At 41.6% G+C, this 22,940-nt stretch overlaps 1 protein-coding gene across 2 annotated transcripts in view; it reads right to left on the reverse strand.

Moving 5' to 3' along the window:
• ARID5B (AT-rich interaction domain 5B) overlaps positions 1-22,940 on the reverse strand; it is a 179,703-nt gene that overhangs the window by 7,585 nt on the left and 149,178 nt on the right. For both annotated transcript variants that reach the window (XM_030334493.1, XM_030334494.1), the window contains 2 exons: positions 18,127-18,224; positions 2,023-2,221 (listed from right to left, as the gene is read on the reverse strand). In XM_030334493.1, coding sequence (XP_030190353.1) covers positions 2,023-2,221; positions 18,127-18,224 — 297 coding nt within the window. The remainder of the gene's footprint in view (positions 1-2,022; positions 2,222-18,126; positions 18,225-22,940) is intronic.

Below are 22,940 nucleotides of genomic sequence, written 5' to 3' on the forward strand. Positions count from 1 at the left end.
TTTAAATGTCAGTTTCTGATGGGGCTGTGGTTTGAAGTAAAGCTACAGGGGATACTCAATCTCACTGAAGTTTCTGGGACCTAGGTCTTCGGTTACATGGAGTTTTATGGTTTTGTTTGTAAAACAGGTTTAGAGGGTCTCTGGAAGCTAGGCAGAAAAAAGTAAAGGACCGTTTTTCCTGGGATGGCATTTTATGATCTGCCTTGATGTGTTAAATGGTACCTTCCCACCATGCCATTTGCAATCCAATTACCTGAAGATAGTGGGTCTGACTGGAAGGGCTTTATAAGCCCTCCTGTCTCCATTGAGTTCACTGCTTCATATTGAAAACAAGAAAAACAACAATAAAATCCAAACTCCAAACACACAGTCACCGAGGAGAAATATACCTGGCCAAACACATGAGTCTGTGTTGGAGGTGGGCAGCAGTTCTTACTCTAAGGTCAGCCTTGGAGAGGGTATGAGAGTCCAGGTAGTTCAGATGACCTGACCATGATAACCTCTGATACTCCAACATTACAGTGCCTTGAGGCACTGGGGCCTAGGAGAAACAGGGAGCCTGAAGGCCTTAAGAATTTCTGTGATCTGGAGGGAGTCAGGCTCTACTCTTGGCAACAATCATTCCCCAAGCTGAGGGGCTTCAGGGCAGCGGGCTGAGGACTCCTCCCCCACCTCACAAAACAACCATTTCAAACTTCATCCCCAAAGTGGAGCCACTCAAAGGTCAGCTGGCCCCGTGGCCTCAGTTTGTCCTCTGGTGCTTTGGCGATGCTGTACATATGGTATCTAATAGAACTCACTGATCCAAAACCCTATAATAAATCACCAGGCCAACGGGATAAAGGAAGAATGGAATGTCAGCCTTAACTTGGAATTTCCTTGCTTTTGGCCATTTATGTTGCAAGCTTGCAGATGTTTAGAAATCTCTGCATCATTCCTCCCCCCATTTTTTTAATTACTAAAGCTTAGAATAATTACGAAACAAAAATAAAAAATAAATCTTTTCTTGGTATTAATAATCTCTTCTTACACAGGAGTCAGTTGGGTAGGTTAATTTCTAGTTAGGAGGTTGGTGTGGTGTGTGTGTATGTGTGTGTGTGTGTGTGTGTGTGTGTGTTAAGCCAGTGTTTAATTAGGGAGTCTCTTATGTGTTCATTATAAACCTGATTTTTAGGGGGTGTTTAATATCAGTACCAAAATTCCCTTTGGGGTTGAATCCTAGAACATGCTGTCTCCAAATGTGGCTGCTAATTTTTTTTTTTTTTTTTTTTATGGGCAGCAGGGTTTTTTATTATTCATGTTGAAACAGAGCCCAGATCAGCCTCCATGACTGGCTGTATGCTGACAGTAATGGCTTCTACCAAAGGGCTGTTGGGGGCTGTGGGTAGCTGGGGCTTGTTTTAAAAGGTTCAGAAACTACCTGTTAACATGAGAGATAATAATGGTTTCAGAGGAACAATTTCAAAATTCTCCTACAAATAGTATATACTTAAGGTGTTTCTAAACTGGTTTCAACCCAAGGCTCATGCACAGAGGTCAATTATGGGAGGCAAACAAGTCTCTGAGTTTTTAGGGAAGTCCTGTGGAGACATGGCATATATCATTTCAACATCCCTAGATGTGCTAGAACCCACAAAGTGTGCTTTAGAGTCAGACCAACTCCTCAGATAGACTGGCTGTGAAATGACAAAGAAGCCACATCACATAGGAGTCTCTTTGCTTCCCAGAGCTGAAGCCCTGACTCCTTCTATCTCAAAGTCAGCATTTGCTATCAGTTTTATACAGGATGTTCTCATCTTTCTAGATCCTGTTATTGGTCCATCCAGTTAATACCACGCACTGCCTTCCAGCTCCTGGGCAAACCAACAGATCCGCTCTACGGGGACCCGTGGAGCTGAGATGATGTGAATTCTTAGTCTAGGGCTGTGGGTATTCAGGGACACGGCTCTGGATGTAGGGTTCCAGAAGACACAGGACAGGATGTGTCTCACAGAGGTATTTCTGTGGAGGACAGCAACTCACCTCTGATGATTCCTGGGGCTTTGGGGCATTCTCTTTTTCTTTCTTGCTCTTAGGGATTTCATGTTTGATGCGTTTGGTTCCTGATACTTTTGTTTTATTCTCATTTTCCTGTGAACTGTTCTCCTGTTTCCGAGGTTTGATTGGAGGCAGGGGTTTATCTTCCTCTCCTTTAATAAACCTTTCATATGGTAGGATTAATCTGGAAGGATATCAGAAGAGATGATCAATCTTGGGAGGCAATTCCAGGTAGCATTGATGCTACTGGGGTTTAGTTTCTTTTCTCAATACAAGCAATTTATTGAATGACCTCATCTCCAATGACACCTGTGCATTTCTAGAAACTTACTCCACACTTCCGGGATCTACTTCCTTGGTCAAAACCAGCACCTGGTAACTTACATACTTCCTTGCAAGACATCTTTCTGGTTTTATGAATCTATATACCAAAGATACCAATGGAAGCGTCCAAAGTTAACATCATTATCACAGCTCATGGAACCTGGCTAAGTGCCAAAAATATTATCACAGCAATGAAAGCAAGACTAATGACAGCTGGCATTCATTTATTGCTCTGCCAACTATTATTTATTGAGCACCTACTATGTGCATAAGTGCTCAAAGCACTGAGATATAGCAGTGAACAAAGCATTCAAAGCCCCTGACTTCATGAACATGATAGTCTAAGTATGCACTAGTATGTGCCAGGTAATGTCCTAAATGCATTATGTAGATTATTTCATGTTATCTCCACAGTATCTTTCTGGAGTGTTACTGTAATTGTTATTATTATGATATTACTACTACTACTACTACTATTATTACTATTCCTTTTTGAGAGATGAGGCAAGCGAGGCCCCAGAAAGGTTAAATAATTTGCTTAAGCATTACACCATTTGTTAGAGATGGAATTTGCACCTAGTTCTGCCTGTCTCCAAAGTTTATATTTTCATTCATGTTAAAATATAGAGCAGACACTTAAGATAAAGAGGTTAATGGGAGGCAAGCTCAGTGTGGCTGAGAGACAGCTGTCTTCTGAGTTCTGAGGTGGGTGGGTGACTCCCACCCGTTTTGGGGTGCCAAACAAAAGACAGCCCCAGTGAGGAGGGCGGACAGACCACTCAAGCCACAAAAATCAGAGGGCTGAAAAATTCAAGCATTTTAATTATATAACTTTTCAAACAAAGTACATAAAATTGTTCTAAAAAGAGAAACATCAAACAGCTCTAGTTTTAATCTGTTTTCCCTTTGCGACATAGCTCTTGATCTGAAAGGGAAAAATAGCTGATGTAATTAAAAGGGATGGATTGCATTACAATCTCAGTTTCAACTGCAGTGATTAAAGTTTTTATAATGCATTTGGTATGATTAATGACTCACTGTGGGATTAATACAAGACTCAGCCTTAAAAATATGAACTTTAATACGGCAAACATAATTTGTTTTAAATAAGACAAGTTGACTCAATGAAGAAAATGTACTTGGCTTATAAACAACATAAATCTGTTCAAATATTGGGAACCCTAATTATTTTTAAACTAAGACTTCCAGGCAAAAACTTCTTTGGTTTGGATATTTGTTAGCTATCCTACCATCGGCTTCTAACCAGGCAATTTGGATCTCAGCTACTTCAACACACACAACTGTTCAGGTTTGCGAGTACAGACGTGGGGGCTCTTGTGATAATAGTTCGATGTTTAATAAAATACCAAGGAAATTATGGGAAAATGAAATCCCGATTTACAGCATATTAGAAACAAAATTCATTTACTGAGCATGCTCAGACAAGGTATGTGCAAGGAGGCGTGAATAATAGTTTCGAGCCCTCTGTCTGGCAGTGGGCCAGCCATGAAGATCAACACAGCCCGTGGGGAATAGTTATCTTCAGATCCCATTACAAACTGAGTTTAAACATGTTACAGCTGCTAAAACTGGAAACTGTTCTCTCGATGTAGACTTACTAAAATAATATATGGTTGCCAAATACCTGACTCCCACTGTAATATTACAGTTAATGTTTATATAATAAAAAGCATAACTAAGCAGAAGAGAGAAAAAAGCAATCTTGTTCATACTTGAATTTATCCCGTCTCATCTGTAAAGTCCCCAACATTACCCCGATTCCTTTTATCTGCGTGGTCCTGCCAGGGACTTGATCCCCCTTTAACATTGGCAGGTTGGGGATTTTTGTCTGGGGAGCGAAATGCATTGAATATTTTAAACGGGGGGGAAAACATTTTAAATAGACTTTAATGAAAACATATTTTTATTGTTGGGACGGATAGGTTTGTTTTACTTTTGTTTGGTTGCCATGGGAACCCAAGTAGCATTGAAGTCTGGGTATTCCAATGGTTGCTGTTTGTTGGGACCCCCTTGCCCTCAGCTTCATTCTGTAATCGCGACGGTGACACGTGGAGGAACCCTCTTCACTGGGAAGCATGACAGTGTTACCTCTGAGTGTAGGGAGAGGGTGACAGAAGGCAGAGAACTGGGTTGGAGGCACACCCAACGTGGACCCCTCCCCTCAGGCTCTCACAGGCCCGGGGCCACCCAGGCCCTTTAGCTGGGTGCCTTTAGGAGACTTTAATTTCCTTAGACAATTCTGCAGATTCAAGAAGCAGGGCAACATTTCCATTTCATTTTTTGCTTTCATTTTTTTATCCTTTTCTTTCTTTCTTTTTTTTTTTTTTTTTTTTCTTCTTCACTCAACTCAGCAGCTGGCTGGCCGACAGCAGTAAAAAATACATTTCACTTTGCTGGTCAAAGGCCTAAAGCCAGAAGCAGGAAATCTGGAATTAAATGTTTCTTGTATCTGGAAAGAGGCATGACTAAGGTAAAACTGAATCCAAACACAGGCTTTGCTTGTTCAAGGCTTCCAGAGGGAGAGAATATGTGAGTGAGTGAGTGTGTGTGTGTGTGTGTGTGTGTGTGTGTGTGTGAAGGTCAATTGAGTGGTTTTTTTTCCTCCTTCTAAATCACTGAAAGATAATTATAGTGGCTCAGGGAAAAAAAGGTTCCCAAAATAAAACAAGAAAGGCAGCAGCTAAAAGGAAACAAGTAGAAATATGGCCAGCTAAGCCCCAAAGAACAGGGCACGATCTCACACAGCACACAAACAATCACTGTTCATATAGTGATTTCCGTTTGGTGCGATTTTCACTGAATGTTTTTTCAGTTATCCTGTCATGGTACAACACAATTACCCCACAGGATATGATCTTATCATCTGATTATTAGAAGTTTTTACAGTACAAAAAGACGAAAGCTATTATAGGCTTTGGAACATTTTAAACGTTTAGGGTAAATGCAATACCATTAAAAACAGGTTAGCCAATATTAAGGTCAACGTTACCCAATGCAGGAAGCTGAGTAGGCTCGTATTGTATAAAGAATCTAGTATAATGCAACATGCCTGTGCCTTGCGGATGATTATTCCTCAAATATTTGTAGTACAACAAAGATTTAATCAGTCTCTAAACTATACAGCTAAAAGCAAAAATGCACCCCAGCCCCTGAGAACTCATTACACAGCCCATCTTCAATGGGCTGCAACTCTAAGAATGTGGGTTGGGCTTTAGGTGGGTGGAAGTAATGGGGAAGAGAAGCAATATATTCATTAGAAAATCCAGAGAGATTTTTACCCCTGATCTACATCTACTCTGGGAATTGAAAGCTTGGCAGATAAATGGGCCTTTATTATTATCCAGATTTCACATTTCAGATTAGCAAAATGCTTATTTACGATGCCATTAATGGATCTGAAATAGGTAAGCCATCATGTATTAAAAAATAACATCTTTCCATAGGCATAAGATTTGTAGCAGCATGAGATTTTATTTTTCCCTAGGAATAATACAAGAATAACATTTTCCACCCCACAGCAGAAACAGTAGGGGAGCCTTTTGCTATCACCAAGATTCTTATTAAATTCAGTCACTGTGAAAGCAAGATTTTTTTTCTCCTTCTCCTTCTTCATCTTTTTTTTTAAATAAAGACGACTTAAAATCAACCCAAGTTAAAATTAACAAATCAATAGCGTTATAACCTTGATTTATTAGCATCTGAGCCACTAAATTATCATCATACAAGAAATTGCTGGTTTGAAAAGATTTTGGCTTTGTTAAATCTCAAGTTAAATAATGGTGCTCAGTATACTAGGTTTTTAGATCTGCCTCATCTGATATTATGAAAAATTCAATACATTTCTCTACAGCAGAAGTCAGGGGTCAGCAAATCTATTACTGTAATGTAAGTAATCTGGCAAACTGCCAGCTCTTTCTCTCTTTTATTATTTTTTTAAACACCAAGGCAGATAATTTTATATTTACAAATTCTAAAATCCTCCAGGGTCCTGCCTCTCTTTCTTAACAAAAACCAGCAGCCTCACATTCAAGAAATGTATATCGCCACATGTCCTCATCATTTGCATTTCATACAAAAGAAGAAAAGACTTCATCTTTATTAGGCAGCGCTGTCCCCCTCCCTTCCCCATACTCAGATGGAAAATAATGTCAAATCTCTTTTGAACGAGTAACCACTAATAATCTTCTGTATTGATTAATGCTTGCATAGAATGACTGAACTTTGGGGCCCAAAACATTGAGCAAACAGTGCTTAAGAGGAAAAATGAGAATCCATCTATTTATAGAGCTCTGCAAAATGATAGTATAATACCGTCTAGAACTGACTCAGTTTGGAGTGGGGGAAAGAAGTAGGTAATTTATACGGTTGTAATTGATCCTCAAACTCACCCTCGTCACTTTATAGACACTGTTATGGTATCAAACCTGTGAAAAACTCTAGGCCCAAAGATCTGCTGGTGCCCCTGGAACAGAATACCTTAGGGTCAGAGGGAAATAAAGTTGGTGTGCCTGTAAGGGTCAAAATGCTCCTACTATACTTACAGTATTAGGCTTTTGTATGGCGGTAGAAAAGAAATGACATATTGGTTCCGCTGGGGCTTCGGATCTGATCTGATCCCAAATGAAGTCATTATACCTCTAAGTTGATTCCAGGGTTGATAAATTCTAAGGCTTGGCCAGACATTTCCCTTCTCAGCCAGAAATTGAAAATATAACTTCACTGTGAAGTGTGGGAAGCAATCTTTCACCAAATATGGAGCCAATAGAAGGTATATTTTTCTTTTTTGAAGATGATGTATGCACCCTTGTTAAGGTTCCAAGAAGACTAGAAAGTTTCTAATCTCACATACTGTCCACCTCTCAGGGTTCCAGACCACAACCATAAAAATGGCAGAAGGCATTTGGGTGACTGGTACCAAATCAAAAGTCAAAGACACAAATGTGCTATGTCAGCGTACACAGAAGTGGGATGTTTCCTCAGTGGGCACAACACTCACTGAGTACAACAGAAACTTTGTTCCTGTTCTCTTAAAAACCAAGCTCCATCTGAGAAAGATGTGGGCCCTGGGTAAAAATCTCCTCTATTTTATGGTGTGTTTCTGGAAAACAGAAAAAATAGCGTGCAGAGTGTGAGGAGCAAAATGTCAGTAACCAAGAGAACTGAGAAAGAGGTCTCCAGCACCCTCCTAAAACAGATGAGGAGGTGAACTAAAGGCTTTGAGCATTGAACCATGGAGACAGAGGCCATGCTGACCTGTAGGCCATGGAGAATGGTGAATGGCAGGACTCATGTGAGCTAAGAAAACCACGGGAGAATGCAGCATGGGTTCTATATGGAAGACTTAGCTTGACCGTGAGGTCACCAAGGGTAAACTATATGGAGTGCTTTAATAAGGAAGTGGGTATAAATAGCATCATTTGTATTCTATGTAAGATACCCAAAAGCCATGTGGCCCATTATATCAACAATAATATATGGCCACTTGTCATCAGAAAAGGTCTTTCTTGGGAAAATTACCTGCCTAACAGGGCTTCATTGCCTACTCTAGAGACAACAGAAGATGAACAAGAAACTTTTTTGAAGGCATTAATACTGTCCATTTGCCCCTGGAAGTGGTGGGAGAGTTGTTTCCTAGGCCCATTAACGACTCTGACACCTTCTTCTGTGGTCCTGGAGTGCCTGTAACCCTAACTAAGTAAAAAAAGAAGCAAGGTACATGAAGCCTGGGCCAAGCAAGATGGTGGCTTGACTCCTATAAAGGATTGTCAATGTGAGAGAGGTTGCTCAGGGATGACAGGCCCGCTGAACTGCAGTTACACTGGTCTGTGGGGGCCTGAGGTGGGAGGATGGGGAGAGAAACTTCTGGTTATTCTTATATATTGATTAGGCATTCCAATATTAATAACAGGGACCATGTAAATGCCTATTAATAGGAGGTATTTGTATACCTTAAGTTCAACTATTACAAAAAGAAGTATATACAGGTACATTATTTTACCCTCATTTTTATGGATGAGGAAATGGAGGTTCAGAGTGAAATTATTAAATGACTAGTCAAAGGCATGCAGCTATTAAGTGCTAAAATTTGAGTTCAAACACAGATCTGTCTGAGCTGCCTTCATATCAGCAGGGTAACTGCACTTTTATACCTTGTCTGAGAAGCACTGACACTCAGGAGATACTAAACTGATCACCCCTGGGTTAGGAGAATTCTAAGCACTTAAGGCACTAAAAAAATCAGGGTGAGCATTCTCTTTTTCTCAGACGCAACAGACCTATAAAATACACCCATGGCCATTCCACAAGGAGTCAACCCATTAGAACAGCCCTATGGCTTGGGCACTGGGCACAATACTCCTTTTTCTAAAATACCATGACTCTCGAAAAGGTGGTGACCCTAGGTGGATGAGGCCCAACTTGATGTTGGATGGTAAGAGAAACTCAGGAATCATATCCCTTCATGAATTCCAGCCTGGGGTACTTCATCTTACCATGTTTGAGGTTCTCATGGCCTCCCCAGTTAGAATGAAAGCTCCTCAGGGGCTTTGCTTCTATGATGCCTCCTTGTCTCTTCTAAGAGGGTCTAGACTGATGTTATCCCCATGTCTTTCACACTAAAGAAAGTTGGAATGGACTTAAGGCTGACTTTATGCCCTGGGATTAAAGTACATTCTCACAACAGAGGGCATAGACCATAAATAGCACCGAGCCCTCCACAATGTCAGCCAGCAAAGATGGCGGCAATCATTCTTCTCAATGAAAAAACAATGACTAACTCAGAATCAAGTTGCATGGATCCATTTCAAGGGCAGATGAACATTATTTCAAGAGTAACAGACAAATATAACTACAGTGTTTTCAACATAATGAGCACCCCACAAATGAAGGCAGACAGTGTCCATTATGTGAAGACAGGCAAACAACTATTGCATTTAGGTCTCATCTACGTGAGACACCATGGGTTCCAGAGCTTCTGAAATGTTCAACAATTCCCCCAAACATTTACAATTTTGATCAAACTTCGTAATAAGTTGTATAAAAACAAAATGTTCTGAGAGGTTTTCGGTGGAAGAGTTAAGGATATATTTTAATGGTAAACAATTACATTCTTCTGTCATCTGATGCTTTTTTTTCTTTCTTTTTTGGAAACATGGCTCTCTGAATTTTCAATAGTTCTTTTGTGAAGGCATCTGTTACTCACGTAATTGAAAAGATGTTTGTGCAGTGGCATGCTTGAGAGTACAGTTATTTAATCTTAATGATAAAGCCCCGAGGACAGAAAATCATAAGTAGAAACCTCTTGTTATTTATCAAAAAGAAAAGGGGCTAAGACACCTAATCTATTCTCAAATTTAAATTCATGCTTGATGAAAACTATCAATAAAACATAGGACCTGAAAAGTTTCTTAAATACTGTACCCAGGTTCAAAGGAGTGAGAAAGGGGGGAGGTAGGGTGAAAACAAAAATGAGACAATAAAGGAGACTGACAAAGAAAAACTGCTGTTTGGCATGCTTTTTTTGGGTCAAACAAAGAACTTGCTGTAGTTTACAGCATGACATACACACTTGATTAGTTTGTGCCTGAGGGTGTTTTTACACTCGATAGTGTAAACTCCAACTTCTATTAATTACAACTTGCATTTAGAGGCAAATTTAAGAATTTTTAAATAGAGATTTTTCAAAGGCTGTTGTTTATTTTTTTTTAAAGCAGAAACCAGTTTTTCTACTCCAGGGCCTGGCGAGAGTTTTGTTTTCCTTTTTAAAAGTTTCTTGAAATATCCAGGCATTGGAAAGTTATCAGAGCATTTTAGGCATGCTGAGTGATACAGAGGAAGGCTCTTGCTTAGGAAATTATCTGACTGTCCTTTGGGGAGGAATTCTATAGGTCCCCCAGAACAAGCTTGGTGGAGTGTAGACGGAAGAGTGGCAGAAATGCCTCAGCCTGCCTGAATCTCAGCACCTTAGGTTTCCCAGGCTCCTGGCTGTTGATAAGAGCCAGGAGGACTTCTGTGTATTTGAGGAAAAAGGGAGTTGAGAAAGCCTGCGTGGCAGTGTTGGAGAGGTATTAATACCTGTGCCCACTGACCAGAGCCCACATTACCAACACAGTATTTAGAAAGGAGCTGCAAGTCCAGACATTGGTCAACCCCACCATGGTCACCCATGGGTGAGGATGGGAGTGGTCCAGCCACTGGACCTCAGGGCAAGAGAGTTAACAGACACTGAGAAGATAAACTGCAAGACCTGCCTGTGGTGGGTCTGATTTGAAATTGAGCCTTAGTACTCCCCTGACAGCCTCTTCCACCACCTCGTTCCCTACCTCTTTATGCACATTTTGTAGAAGAAACTGTCCTTTTTGTTTGGATTGAAATCAATTCATTCAACCCCTAATTCCTGAGTTCCCAGATATGTTCATGATGCTGCACTAGGTGCATTGGGGAGACTCAAGGAAAGCAATACCACATGATCCTTGCTCCCAAAAATAGTATCTTTACTGTTCTTGAATTCTTCAGCTGAATATTTTAGCTGTATGTTGATCTCTGTATGTGTGATGTATGATGATCTCTCAAGTTCTAACCTAACTCTTTTAAGATCCAGTTCAAATTTCTAGATCCTCCTGGAAGACTTTGCTCATTCCAGCTGAAAATTCTCTCTTCTTTCTTTCATCCCTGTTGAACTTCTTATTTGTATCTATTACTTACTTACCTAAGGTTTTTATAGCCTTAAATATTCAACTCTCTTTCATGTATGTATGAACTAAGAGTCAGATCGTATGATAAGTTAGATAAGCCAAGGATCATAGTACCTCCCAGTTCTATTGAGTTGGTAGCACTGGCCTGGGGGTGCCATACTGAGGAGAATTCTGAAGCTGAGCTTGGCCTCATGGAAAGTAGCATCATGTTCCCTTAGCGATCTCTTCCATAAATGTGGTAGGGTGAGCACCTCCTCATTGTTTGTCAACCCTACTCCAAACTCATTGGTTCATCCATTTTCATTATCCCAGAGAATGCTTTGTACATCATAGATATTCAAAAAACACCCAATGGCTCTTGAGGACAGCAGCAAAGGAAAAAGGCAGTCAGTCAGTCACTCAAATGGCAAATCACTCCTATCCCAGAAAAAGAAAGTGGCCACTGGGAGGGGGCTTCTTACCAATTTCAAATGTAATCTCAGGCTATGTTGAAAGGCTGATACTGCTACATCCCAAGAAGTACTATATACCACATCTGGAATCGCTTTGGGTATTCTGAGTGACACAAATTGGAGGCATCTACGTAAGAGCAGGCCAACCTCGTGAAAACCCATAAATCGTGCTCTGAGGCTTGGTTGAATGGAATAGGAGGCCTTGGAGTGGGAGAGAAGCTTTGCCAAGCATGTGGCGGCCCATCACCAAGGAAATGGCATGCAGAGAAAGAGTCAGACCCAGAAGGTGAGGGAGGGCCAGTGGGAAGCCACAGATGGTGTCTTGTTCAGCATGTGGAAGAGTGTTTAGATGAAGAGCACCTCCAACGGTGGCCTGCTTCTTTCTTGTTCCCCAACTGCAAGGCGTTGGAGCAGAGACTGGATTAGCCCAGTGCCAAAGGTAGTTCAGTCCCCACAGAACTTGGCAGCTTATAGGCTACATTTTGCCCAGGGGTATGTTTAGTTTAACTGATGTAAAATATTTTCAGAAATATTGGATCCAATATTTGCAAGTCAGGTGACTTCATGTAAAAGTTATCATGAAACCATTCAAGGTCTGACAGTACTGAGGCTGTATCTGTCCAAGACAGTGGTGTTGGCTGATCCTGCCGGGCCTCTCTGGCCTGTCTGTGTGTGCCAGCTTCCTACTTTCCTACCTGGCCACTGCACTCACCTATGCTACCTCCCCCACAGACATCTGAGTCTGTGCCCGGGGGTGTGGAGTAGTGCTTCTTCAGTGGCCTGACATGAAGGACCAGTTTTCTGAGTTTCCTGTCTGTTGCTGACTGACACTGGTGTAAAATTCGTAACTCATAAAAATGAATTAGTAGAAAATGAAATTTAAGAAAGGCACATAAAACACAAGGCCCGATTTTTTATTTGTTTCAACAGACATAAAATGATTCTGGCAAATTGCTACGTACGTGTAACAATGCTTATTCATAATTATTCTGTTCACAGAACACAGGCCAGAAACCCTCACTTGAGAAGCACTGGTCTAGAGGACGACTAAGGGACCTCTCAAATCTAAAATACTCTGTGATCTTGCCTGTGTCTTTCTGAATTGTGTACTGATTAACTTCAAGGGTATCAAAATGACCCAAAACATAGCAAATCATGTCCAGGACATAAACAGAACTGGAACTCACCTTACTTTACTTTCCCTTGGCTTTTTCCTCACAACATGATTAGCTGAGTTCCTTAGGACTTGATATATTTTTGGTCTTTATCTTAAAGCACATATTTATCTTACTCAAAACATGAACCTCTCTTTCTTCAGAGAGGAAAGGCTGAGGTCCAGCTGTCACTAGGGTTCTGCCCAGATGCGTCTGGCTTGGGTACCACTGACCCCAGGTCACTGCAAAGGAGGCCGCCCCAGCCCTACAGCAGGACAGTCTTGCCAGGGGAATACTTCCAGGCAAGGCAAAAGGTTAGAATTTGAAATTGGGCATTAGGTATATAAGAAGATGATGCATAAGTGCTCATTTCCCGCATATAAGCACATTTGTTTATGATTTTGATTTTCTTTTTTTAAACATTTTTTAATGTTTATTCATTTTTGAGAGACAGAGAGAGACAGAGCATTAGCAGGGGAGGGGCAGAGAGAGAAGGAGACAGAATCTGAAGCAGGCTCCAGGGTCTGAGCTGTCTGCACACAGCTTGACGTGGGGCTCGAATTCATGAACCATGAGATCATGACCTGAGCTGTAGTCGGACGCCCAACCGACTGAGCCACCCAGGCACCCCTGATTTTGATTTTCTAAATACTCAGAAAAGCACATCATAAAGTCCTTTTGCCTCAATGCTCCTTTTTCCAACCCTAATAACAACTTCACGTGCTCCTCAGACACAGACCATGCAATGTATTCAAGAAAATTCAAACCAGTGATGTGGTATTCTATGTGAAGATTTTTTTTTCCCTCTTGTATGTGCTTAAAAAAAACAACAACATTTTTCTAAAAAAGAAAACAAATCTGCATGTGAAAGCAAAGTCTTTAAAGTGAATTACTATTCCAGAAAACTAAGCTAAGAGAATGCCATAAAAAGAACCATTTCCCTTTTTTGCTCCTGTCCTGATAACGGTGACTCAGCACATCTTCAACAGAGAGAGTCAGATCAGGAGGAAAATGTTCTACTTAGTAGGGTCCTGACCAGGAGGAGCTGGGCATTTTTCTTTGCATTATAACCGATAGGAACTTTATCTATAAATCCTGGGCAAGGAATGTCCAGAATAACCACACTTCATGAGCTTTGCTGAGTTTGAGACGTCTACATAGCAACAGTCTCGCGATGGGGAACATTAATGCTTTTTATATTGGTGATCAGCTGTAACATGAGCAATTAAGTACAGTACTAATGGACTATGGCCAGGAGCCTGGTACTAATATTAAAAACTGACAGAGATGAATAGGTTTGGAAGTAAAACCAGGCTGACAAAGACATTTTTATGAAGTGCTTGGACCTATTTGATTTAAACCAATCAGAGGCAAGTTTGGACGAGTCAGGCCTTCAGCAACAATGATGCATTCACAGGCATTGTACCATTTCTGCTGTGCCTTAAATAAAAACACTCATTGATTCTTTTCAACAACCCACACTTTCATTATTACACTCATTAATAAACCAAGAGTGCCCGAGTAACATACAAGTAATATTCACTGAGGAACTGGCTACTTTTTTCTTGTTGGAAAATGAAAACATTTACTGGAAACATGAACCACACCACACGAAAAATAAATCAGTGGATAATGCCTACTAGATCACTCATTTCTTCATCTTCTAGGAAAGCAAAGCTGGTGGTAAGGAAATAGGAAAAAGACTGAGTCTCTATACCGGAGTGAAAAGAGTGAAAAGAGTGAAAAGAGTGTGACTGAATGCACAGGGGGAACTCGGTCATTCTGATCTGATCGGGAAGGTTTGACAGATTTCCACGGGCATCTCCGGACTAGACGTTTTCCCACAAGACCCTGATCTTTTTCAACTTCTTGAACCTTCTTGAAAACGGTGGCCTTTCCCCAATCTAGACCTCTCTGTTCTGTGTTAGCATGCCTGTAATTAGCAAGAAGGAAGGAAATCTGCCAAGTCCCTAAGCACAGTTGTGGCTGAGAGCTTCAGGCTCTTCTCTGACCCAAGCAGAACTGTTTCTAGTCACTGGACAGATCTCGGTGTCCTCTGCCTTTCTCCCGTAGAACCATTAAAGAGAATAAAGATGTAAGACATCTGGAGCACTTGCCCCAGACCTTTCTGCCTACCACAACACACAGGAGCATGGGTGATTTCAGGATCATGAAAGTGGAGCCTCTTTTTTTTTTTTTTCCAGAAAAAGTCAGTTATCTGCAAATTTTAGTGCTTCACTATTATTAATTACTAATCACTCAAGACACCCTTTGTATCTGATCACGACAATGTGAAAGGGGCCTAGATAGTGAAAGGATATCCAAGGAAGGATGCTAATCACCCTGGGACAAGGTTTCTGGCTCTGTGCAGAGCTTTCCATGTTGGGGGTCCCACTTGGCAGCTGACTATTGATTGTCTCAGCTCCAAACCTACTCTTCTGTGTTCTGGGACCGGAGTCCCGCCCATTACATGTCTCTTTTGTCAGTTGTCTTCCTTTTGGGGTTCTGCAAATGGGGCCATAGCAGGCCAGGGGAGGGGTGGAAGTCCCTCCTTCTTTCTAATTTGTTCGCTGCTCATTTCAGGGCCAACCCAACAGTGATGTAGCAGCAGCAGTTGGTTCCAGCCTCTAGCTTCTTTCGACAGTCCCAGAACTATCACCCTCCATTTGCTCTGGGGCCCAGCACCAGCTAGGGAGCACTCCCTCCTCAGGTCTGAGCCTAGCTCCGCGATGCTCCACCTCTGAGCTCAACCACCAGCACTGGTTGGGAGCCTCCCGGGAAGGAGGGATCTTAACCCCAGCTCTGTGAGGCATACTCTCTAAACTTGTGGGTGGCAACAGCCTCTCCTCTAGGCCCCAGGGAACCTGTGGTTATTACCTCCGTGTTAACATACAGCTTCACAAAAACAGTGGTTTAAGCAAGTCTCTATGTCAGTTCTCTTTGTTGAATACCTAGTGTGGTTTTTATTGTCCTTACTAGATCCTGACTGGTAAGCACTGACCAAACAAATTCTCGATTTAGAAGAGTGAGTGACCTAGCATCTCAAAAGTATTTAATCCAGTGGGACACCAAACCTTCATGAAACATCCCCTTTACTCCCAAGAATGAGGAGGGAAGAGAACTTTTTAAGAATGTTAAATAATGTTGTATAGTTGCTAAAGTGTAAAGTATCTTTCCTAGAATTTTCCAATTTGACTGACTGAAGGCATTTGGGATTTTACTACTGCGGATGAGGTATGTCATGCAACTAAGTACAGATCTTGGTATCTCATTTAAGATTGAGGCTATTTTTATCTACACCAGTACTTGAGTTAATTACACACACACACTCACTGTATTATCAGATCCAATCTTTTTTCCATCAAACCCAATCTGTTTTTTGATCATGTGATGCTTTGTAATACGTTTAATATTCATCCTTAAAGTGAGTGAAACAGCTGAGATACACTTTTTTTGCAAATTTTAACTGCTGTCTGGTCCTTTACGTTTGATGGTTCAGGTGTTGGCAACATTTGCACATGGAGGTATGGGAGGTTCACTATCAGAATAGAAGCTCTTTGAAAATACAGACGGTGTTTCTAATGAAAATGTTCTGATTAAAGCCTTGAATCATAAGTCAAAAATAAGTTGAATATGTTACCTTAAGTGCTCTTAACACAACACTCACCTGAGATATCTATGCTATTTTGTATTAGGGTTTCAGTGGTGTACCTGTTATGTACAGTGAGAATGTAGGCTGTTGTAGTAAATACTGAGAGAAGTAACACTCACATTTAAAAAACTGATGTAGCATACTAAAAAAAAAAGGCTAGGAAGAGTAATAATTTGAATTCCTGTTACCATTTTAAAAAATCCTTGTGGACTGTAACAGCACGTAAGGCAATACCTTAGGAATACTTCATGGGGATTTTTCCATGGGCTACTAAACCCAACCTAGTTTACTAGGTTATACCAACCAAAACATTCTAGGCTTCGTGGAATGGCTATACTAAAAGAGACTCTACGCTGAATGCAACACAGATAAAAATTTAATTGAACTAAAAAAAAATATGACTAAGAGTTGATGCTCCAGATGACATTATCTGAGGATGCATTTGTATGATCCAAAGGCAGGTGTTGGGCATCTGGGATGAAATTGGAATGGTAACTCACATGTAAAAGGCAACCATCACATTAGGCAGTTATGTTTTACCTTTCAAACTAGCAAGCTAACTGGCCTGTTTGTTCAGCTGTGTCTTGACTTCATTCCATCCATGACTGTTATTAAAACATATGCACACACACACACACACACACACACACACACACACCCCTCTACTTGGATCTGAATTTGAAACCAGGTTGCTGAGTCAGTCAACATTTCAGCAGGGAAATGCCAGAGATAGAGAAGTTGGTGTGACTTTAACACATTAAGTATGGACTAGAAGCGCAGAACAAGGATAATGCATGAATTCACTAACAGATCTGCAATGCTGTGGACAACAACAGTCCTAATGCAAAGAGGAAACACTCTTGTGGATACAACCTTCATAGTAGGCTAATTTGGCATTACTTCTTGTTTGCATGATCATCACCTTCTGAGACAAGCTAAAAGTGTTAGAAAACTGAGCCATGCACGGCTTGGCAAGAAAGGATTTTCTTGGTGAAAAGCATAGCTGTAGAAGAAAAATACCAAGATGGGAAAAAAACAATGGATCTTATCTGGGACCAATTTTCTTATTAAAGAAATGCTTACTTTTCAATATTAACACATTCAACGTTAATACATTTCAATGTTAACACATTTACATGGCAACCTCATAGTAACACTGCAGACTTAGGATTTCCAGAAGTGGAAGGTTCTCACAGTAAATGAACCTACAGAAAACATACTGAGTAGTCTAGGCTTGTGTTGGGGGTGGGGGGGAAGGCATTGTCAAATAGGTGGTCACAGGATAAAACCAAACTAAAAGAACATCTAATTTTAGCCCCGGTAACCAGAGAGAGCCACGTCCCTTAAAAAACCCCAAGGCGGTATGCAAGGTAAATGCCAGGGGATATTTTCTATTTCCAAAAAAGTCCTTTAGACTTCTCCTTATCCTTCACCAGAAGCTGCTTCCAATTAACACACTTTTAATTAAGCAAGGGCTTTCTAAGAAAGGGCTTTTTTTTTAAGAGTAAAATTCATGGTATGTGAATTATATCTCAACTTTTATTTTTTTAATGTTTATTTTTGAGAGAGAGAGAGAGAGAGAGAGAGAGAGAGAGAGAGAGAGAGAGAGCATGCACGAGCGGGGAAGGGGCAGAGAGGGAAACACAGAATCCGAAGCAGCTCCAGGCTCTGAGCTGTCAGCGCAGAGCCCGACGCAGGGCTCGAACTCTCAAAGTGCGAGATCATGACCTGAGCCGAAGTCGGGCGCTCAACCGACTGAGCCACCCAGACGCCCCCGAGAAGGGGCTTCTTACCTTTCATAATGTCTGCGGGTGCAAGTGGCGGCGCTGGTGCTGCCAGGATTACCACCTAATTCATCATAAATATGTTTCCATTGACGCCGGGCTGTTATCTGAAAAAATGGCAATGGGAAATTCAATCTTCATCATAAGAGATTCACAGTTCCAGGATTCAATACATATGCAACAGGCAGAAGAGAACAGCCTGTTCTGGAAACCCAGAAACAGAGAAGTCCACACGAGTACATGGGGAGACTCGGGTTTTACAGTGAGATCTCTCCTTTAGCACTTTTCTTTATAATAAAAACGGAATTCTGCTTTGGGCTCTGTTTTGTCACCCTAAGGCATCTCCCTGGACACTTATGAAGCTAGTTCCCCCCGGGGTCCCAAACTCATACCCTGTTCCTTTATGTCAGTGTGAGGAAGCATCCAAATAAAATGAGATTTCAGCTAAAATATCAGTTTAAGAGAACCAGAATTAACACCGGTTGCTTAAGGAGCAGGGAAACGGGTGCCCAAGGACATAGGAAAAGAGGGAGAGTTTTCACTAAACGTGCTTTTGTATCTTCTGATTTCTGAACTGTGTGATGCGTAGACTACCTCAAAAACTAAATAAAATTACTATGTAAATTAATTAAATTGACCCAATTGGTTGTGGGATTTGCAGTCATCTCAGGCTAAATGGTTATGCCAGCTCCTCCCACCACCCAAACAAAACCCAAATCTCCAACTGTGTATGTTGCGAGCTGTTTGTTTTTATTCACTTAGGTCAGGAAAATGGGATATCCATCAAATCCTACGAAAACGAGCAAATTCCAAAGCTAAAACGCAAGCTCAGTCTACTGTTGAGTTGGGTGAATAAAACCAAACAGCTTGCAATATACTGATGGCATGCTATGGCCCTATTTCCTTTTTTTCTTTAATTTTATTTTTGTACATAAATTAAGACTTTACAAAATAGCAGATGCATGATCTGGCAAATGATTAATTTGGGGAAACCACGTCATTTACTAACATCCGAGCAAGTCTAGTATTTCCTTGAAACCAAGAGACAGAATGCATTCTGAGGTCCTTGTGGATGTTTCCAAACAGAGTTACAGGAAAACGCTGTTATTGGAACGTGCAGGGGGCAGGGCGCTGCACAGGTGCCAGTGGCACTGGATACAATCAGAGTAGGAGGCTTCTTTTGGAAAATAACCGCAAAGCTGCCAGCGGAGTTCACTTAGGGGCTGAAGGCAGCAATCCGAGGGAAAAAAAAAAAATCTCAGCTCGCAAACAGGGGCTCGTAATTGTAATGGAAGGAGGAGGGGTGGTTAAATATTATAGGGTAAATGGCACCTTTTCCATCTCAAGTAAAGACCCCTTTATTTCCATAAACCCTGCTCGACAGGCCCGGGTAGGACCTCGAGATCATGGGAGCTTTGCATTGTTCAGCTTCCCACGAAGCATGCTTGAACCAAGTTGTGTCCATAGTCCTCTGTAGACAGAACCACCCTTTACATCTACTAGCAGGTATGGCTAAAAATAAAATCTTCCTTTATTTATAGCTTGCTTTAGATTATAATAAATGGTTTCAAGCCCCTTTCAAAACACTCAGAATATGTGTTTTAGTAATCATTTTACATTTAATTACAATCTCCCCCAATCTTTTTAATAATACCATCTCAGGCTGGTCTGTTTGAGACCTGTTGAGACCTCCCCTCCCATATGTCCATGTTATTCCTCCAAGCCCTTAAGATACTGAGGCCCCTTGAAACACACCTCCATATTCCACCCCCCACCCCCACCTCAGATGGGGTGGGGAGCCCAGCAAGGCCAGAAGACAGCCTATGTAAGTCCCTGCAATCACTTCAGAGGAAACCATCGCTCTTGTCGTCCTTTATCTCTTCTATGCACTCTATTTCATATATTTTTTGAAAATGTATTTATTTATTTTGAGAGAGCGCGTGAGTGCAAGCGGGGGAGGGGCAGAGAGAGGAAGAGAGAAAATCTGAAGCAGACTCTGCACTGTCAGCACAGAGACCAACATAGGGCTTGGTCCCACAAACCACGAGATCATGACCTCATGAGCCCAAATCAAGAGTCAGATGCCCAACTAACTTGGGTCACTCAGGCTCCCCTCTACTTCATATTTTATAAAGAGTTTTCACATGCTTGATTATCACTTCATCCTCCCATCAGCCTGTGAGGTAGATTAGAGGAATCTCGTCACAGATGAAGGAAGCAAGACACAGAGAGGTTGCATGACTTGGCCAAGGACACACAGCAGTAGAATGGCAATGCCAGAACTCATAGCTTAGGATCCCAAGAGCAGACTCTTTTCATGACATCAAAACGGTGTCCACATCAGATTGAGCTGGTGAATAGCCCATGTGTGTAGCAGGGTGATAATACAGAACTCTGGGGATCTTTTGCTTCAAGTGAGGCAGAGGACTGTGGAAATCATAGCTTCTGCTACAAGTTGTCAACTATAAGCTGTGGGTCTCTTACTAGGGGGGAGATAGTGCAGCAAAGAGGTCAGCAGGGATCTAAGGGGATGGGTTAGGTTAACAGTGGTCTGAGATTTTACTCTCAGTAAGTAAAACTATGGTTCCTCTGACCCTGCCCATGTGTGTCTCTAGTTAGAACAGAGGTTCTATATGTCCACCACTGAATCACAGATAACTCTCAATTATATTGGAATCCTTCTACTTACTCCCCCAGGCACCAGACATTTCTTGAACATCTCCCATTGGTTGAGTACTGTGCTAGCAGCTGGGACAAAACAATGAAAACCAGACCCAACACCCAACATGACCATATCCTAGTGTCTGTGTGTGTGTGGTGGGGGGTGGGGTGGGGAGGGATAACAAAAATAAAGAAGGGACGGAATAGATAAGCAAAATAATACAGGTTGTGAAAAATGTAATGAACAGGAGACCACTGGTGATGGGATATTTAATGTGTGGAAACTGACCATGCCTCCCTCCCACAACCTATCATCTAGACTAGGGAGTAGTACCCTGTTCAACCCTGGCCTGTCACAGAAATGACTGACTTCTTTAAGAATAAATAATGAATTATCAAAAGGAAAAAACAATCTTCCTCATACTAGGATTGAAACCGGCAGCAGGAGGCCAGCATCAGGTCCCATTTGGCATTATAAGTATGTGTGGCTGGCCAGGGGTCTGTGTTAGCCCCTGCTGTAGCAGGTGCTGGTGTTTAAATACAGTTTTTACAAGTGAAAGTTCATCTGGAGCAAAGACAAGGGCTAGGCCTTCCAGGAAGTGGTCCCTGTTTACCAAGCTTCCACAGGCTGGCCTGGATGAATCAGACCGTTTTGAGATATTTTCTTTCCACAGGAAAGTCATAAAATGTGCTCTTTCCAACTGCTAAATGATTTTATGCTTTTAAGTGCACAGTGCTCCTGGGTACACATCTCCATTTTTTGTGTCCAGATGCGCTTTTAATTCAAATGCTGCCCATGGGCTTTAAAGCAAGAAATGTCTAAACCTTCCCATTGTCTAAACCCACAGTGGGTCCCAACACCCTATAAGGAGAGAGGAAAGGACACGAGAGCCCCGCCTGGCCCAGCCACCGGGCATCAGGCTCCCACCTGTACAAACCTGCCTCCTGTGAGAGTCTGTGTTCATCATGCCGAAGTGTGCATTTGCTTAGGGTTGTTATTCTGTTGTCCAGAATGTGTGTTAGCTTTAAAACCCCATTTGGGCAAAACCAGTGTCTGCCTAGTAGTCCCCAGCCCCACTCAGCTGGGAAGTTTGATACCGCCATGGGGTGAGCTTGACTAACGCTTTCATTAAGCCGAGGCCTCCTGGTTATGTACATGTTTCAAACTGACCTCATATTATTTTAGGTTTTTAAGGATACAAAGGACTTCTGGCTCTTTGTTTCCTCAAGAAAATGGTCAAATTTTCTCAAGCAATGATTTCTCTTAGCTTGTGCTTCTCCTGTGATCTCCTTCAAGATCCTCATTTAAATGTTAGGGATTCATGACATCAACCCATCATCTACTGCTTGTCATTTTAGGGCCCTGTGCCAGGTACAGAAAAGCATAGAGGTAGAAGGTAGAAGGTGGAGGGTGGAGGGTGGGGAGATACCATGAAAACAAAGAGAAGTTGCTGCTATCAAGGGTTCATGATTTAGCAGGAAGCATAACACCATACAATTAACCATAAAGCAAGATGAAAAACCGAACAGACCACACCCAAGTAAAACAAACCAATGTAGGTATACGAGAGCCTTAATCTCACTTTGAAGACACTTGACAGTTACTTCTTTCCCCAGTGTGGGGAAGACCCAAGAAACTATGAAAAGCTCTATACCTATTATGTTCATTAAGTTTCATTGCTTCTAAATATAGTCGTTTTCAAACTGTTCTTTAGAAGCCAAACTATGTTAGAGGTGGCTTGAAACCAGCTTTCTAAATGCTCACCTCTGCCAAGAAAACAGGTCCAGAGAGTGGGAAAGGAATCTTCCCCTTCTCTACTTTCCTGGATGGACATAGGAAAATATCCTGTCACTTAAAAACAAAACAAAACAAAACAAAACAAAACAAAACAAAACAACAACAACAAAAAAAACGGGGAAACTATTTTAACCCAAGGCACAGTCTTGGGGCTTTGGTTTCTCTAACCTTTGAGGTTGCAGGGATGAAATAATCTTGGAGTTTTTGTGGCTTGGTTAGGAAACAGCAATCAGAAATCTTGCAGGACTCGAGTGTGTCCAGAGCTTAAGAACGTAGGAGATGTGAACTCAAAAGCCACACTGGCCTGCGTGCAGTGTTACCCAGGCAGCTCTGAGAAACAGCCTCTTTCTCGGGACACCTTGAG

The sequence above is a fragment of the Lynx canadensis genome, chromosome D2 (assembly GCF_007474595.2).
Source record: "Lynx canadensis isolate LIC74 chromosome D2, mLynCan4.pri.v2, whole genome shotgun sequence".
Lineage (NCBI taxonomy): Eukaryota > Metazoa > Chordata > Mammalia > Carnivora > Felidae > Lynx > Lynx canadensis.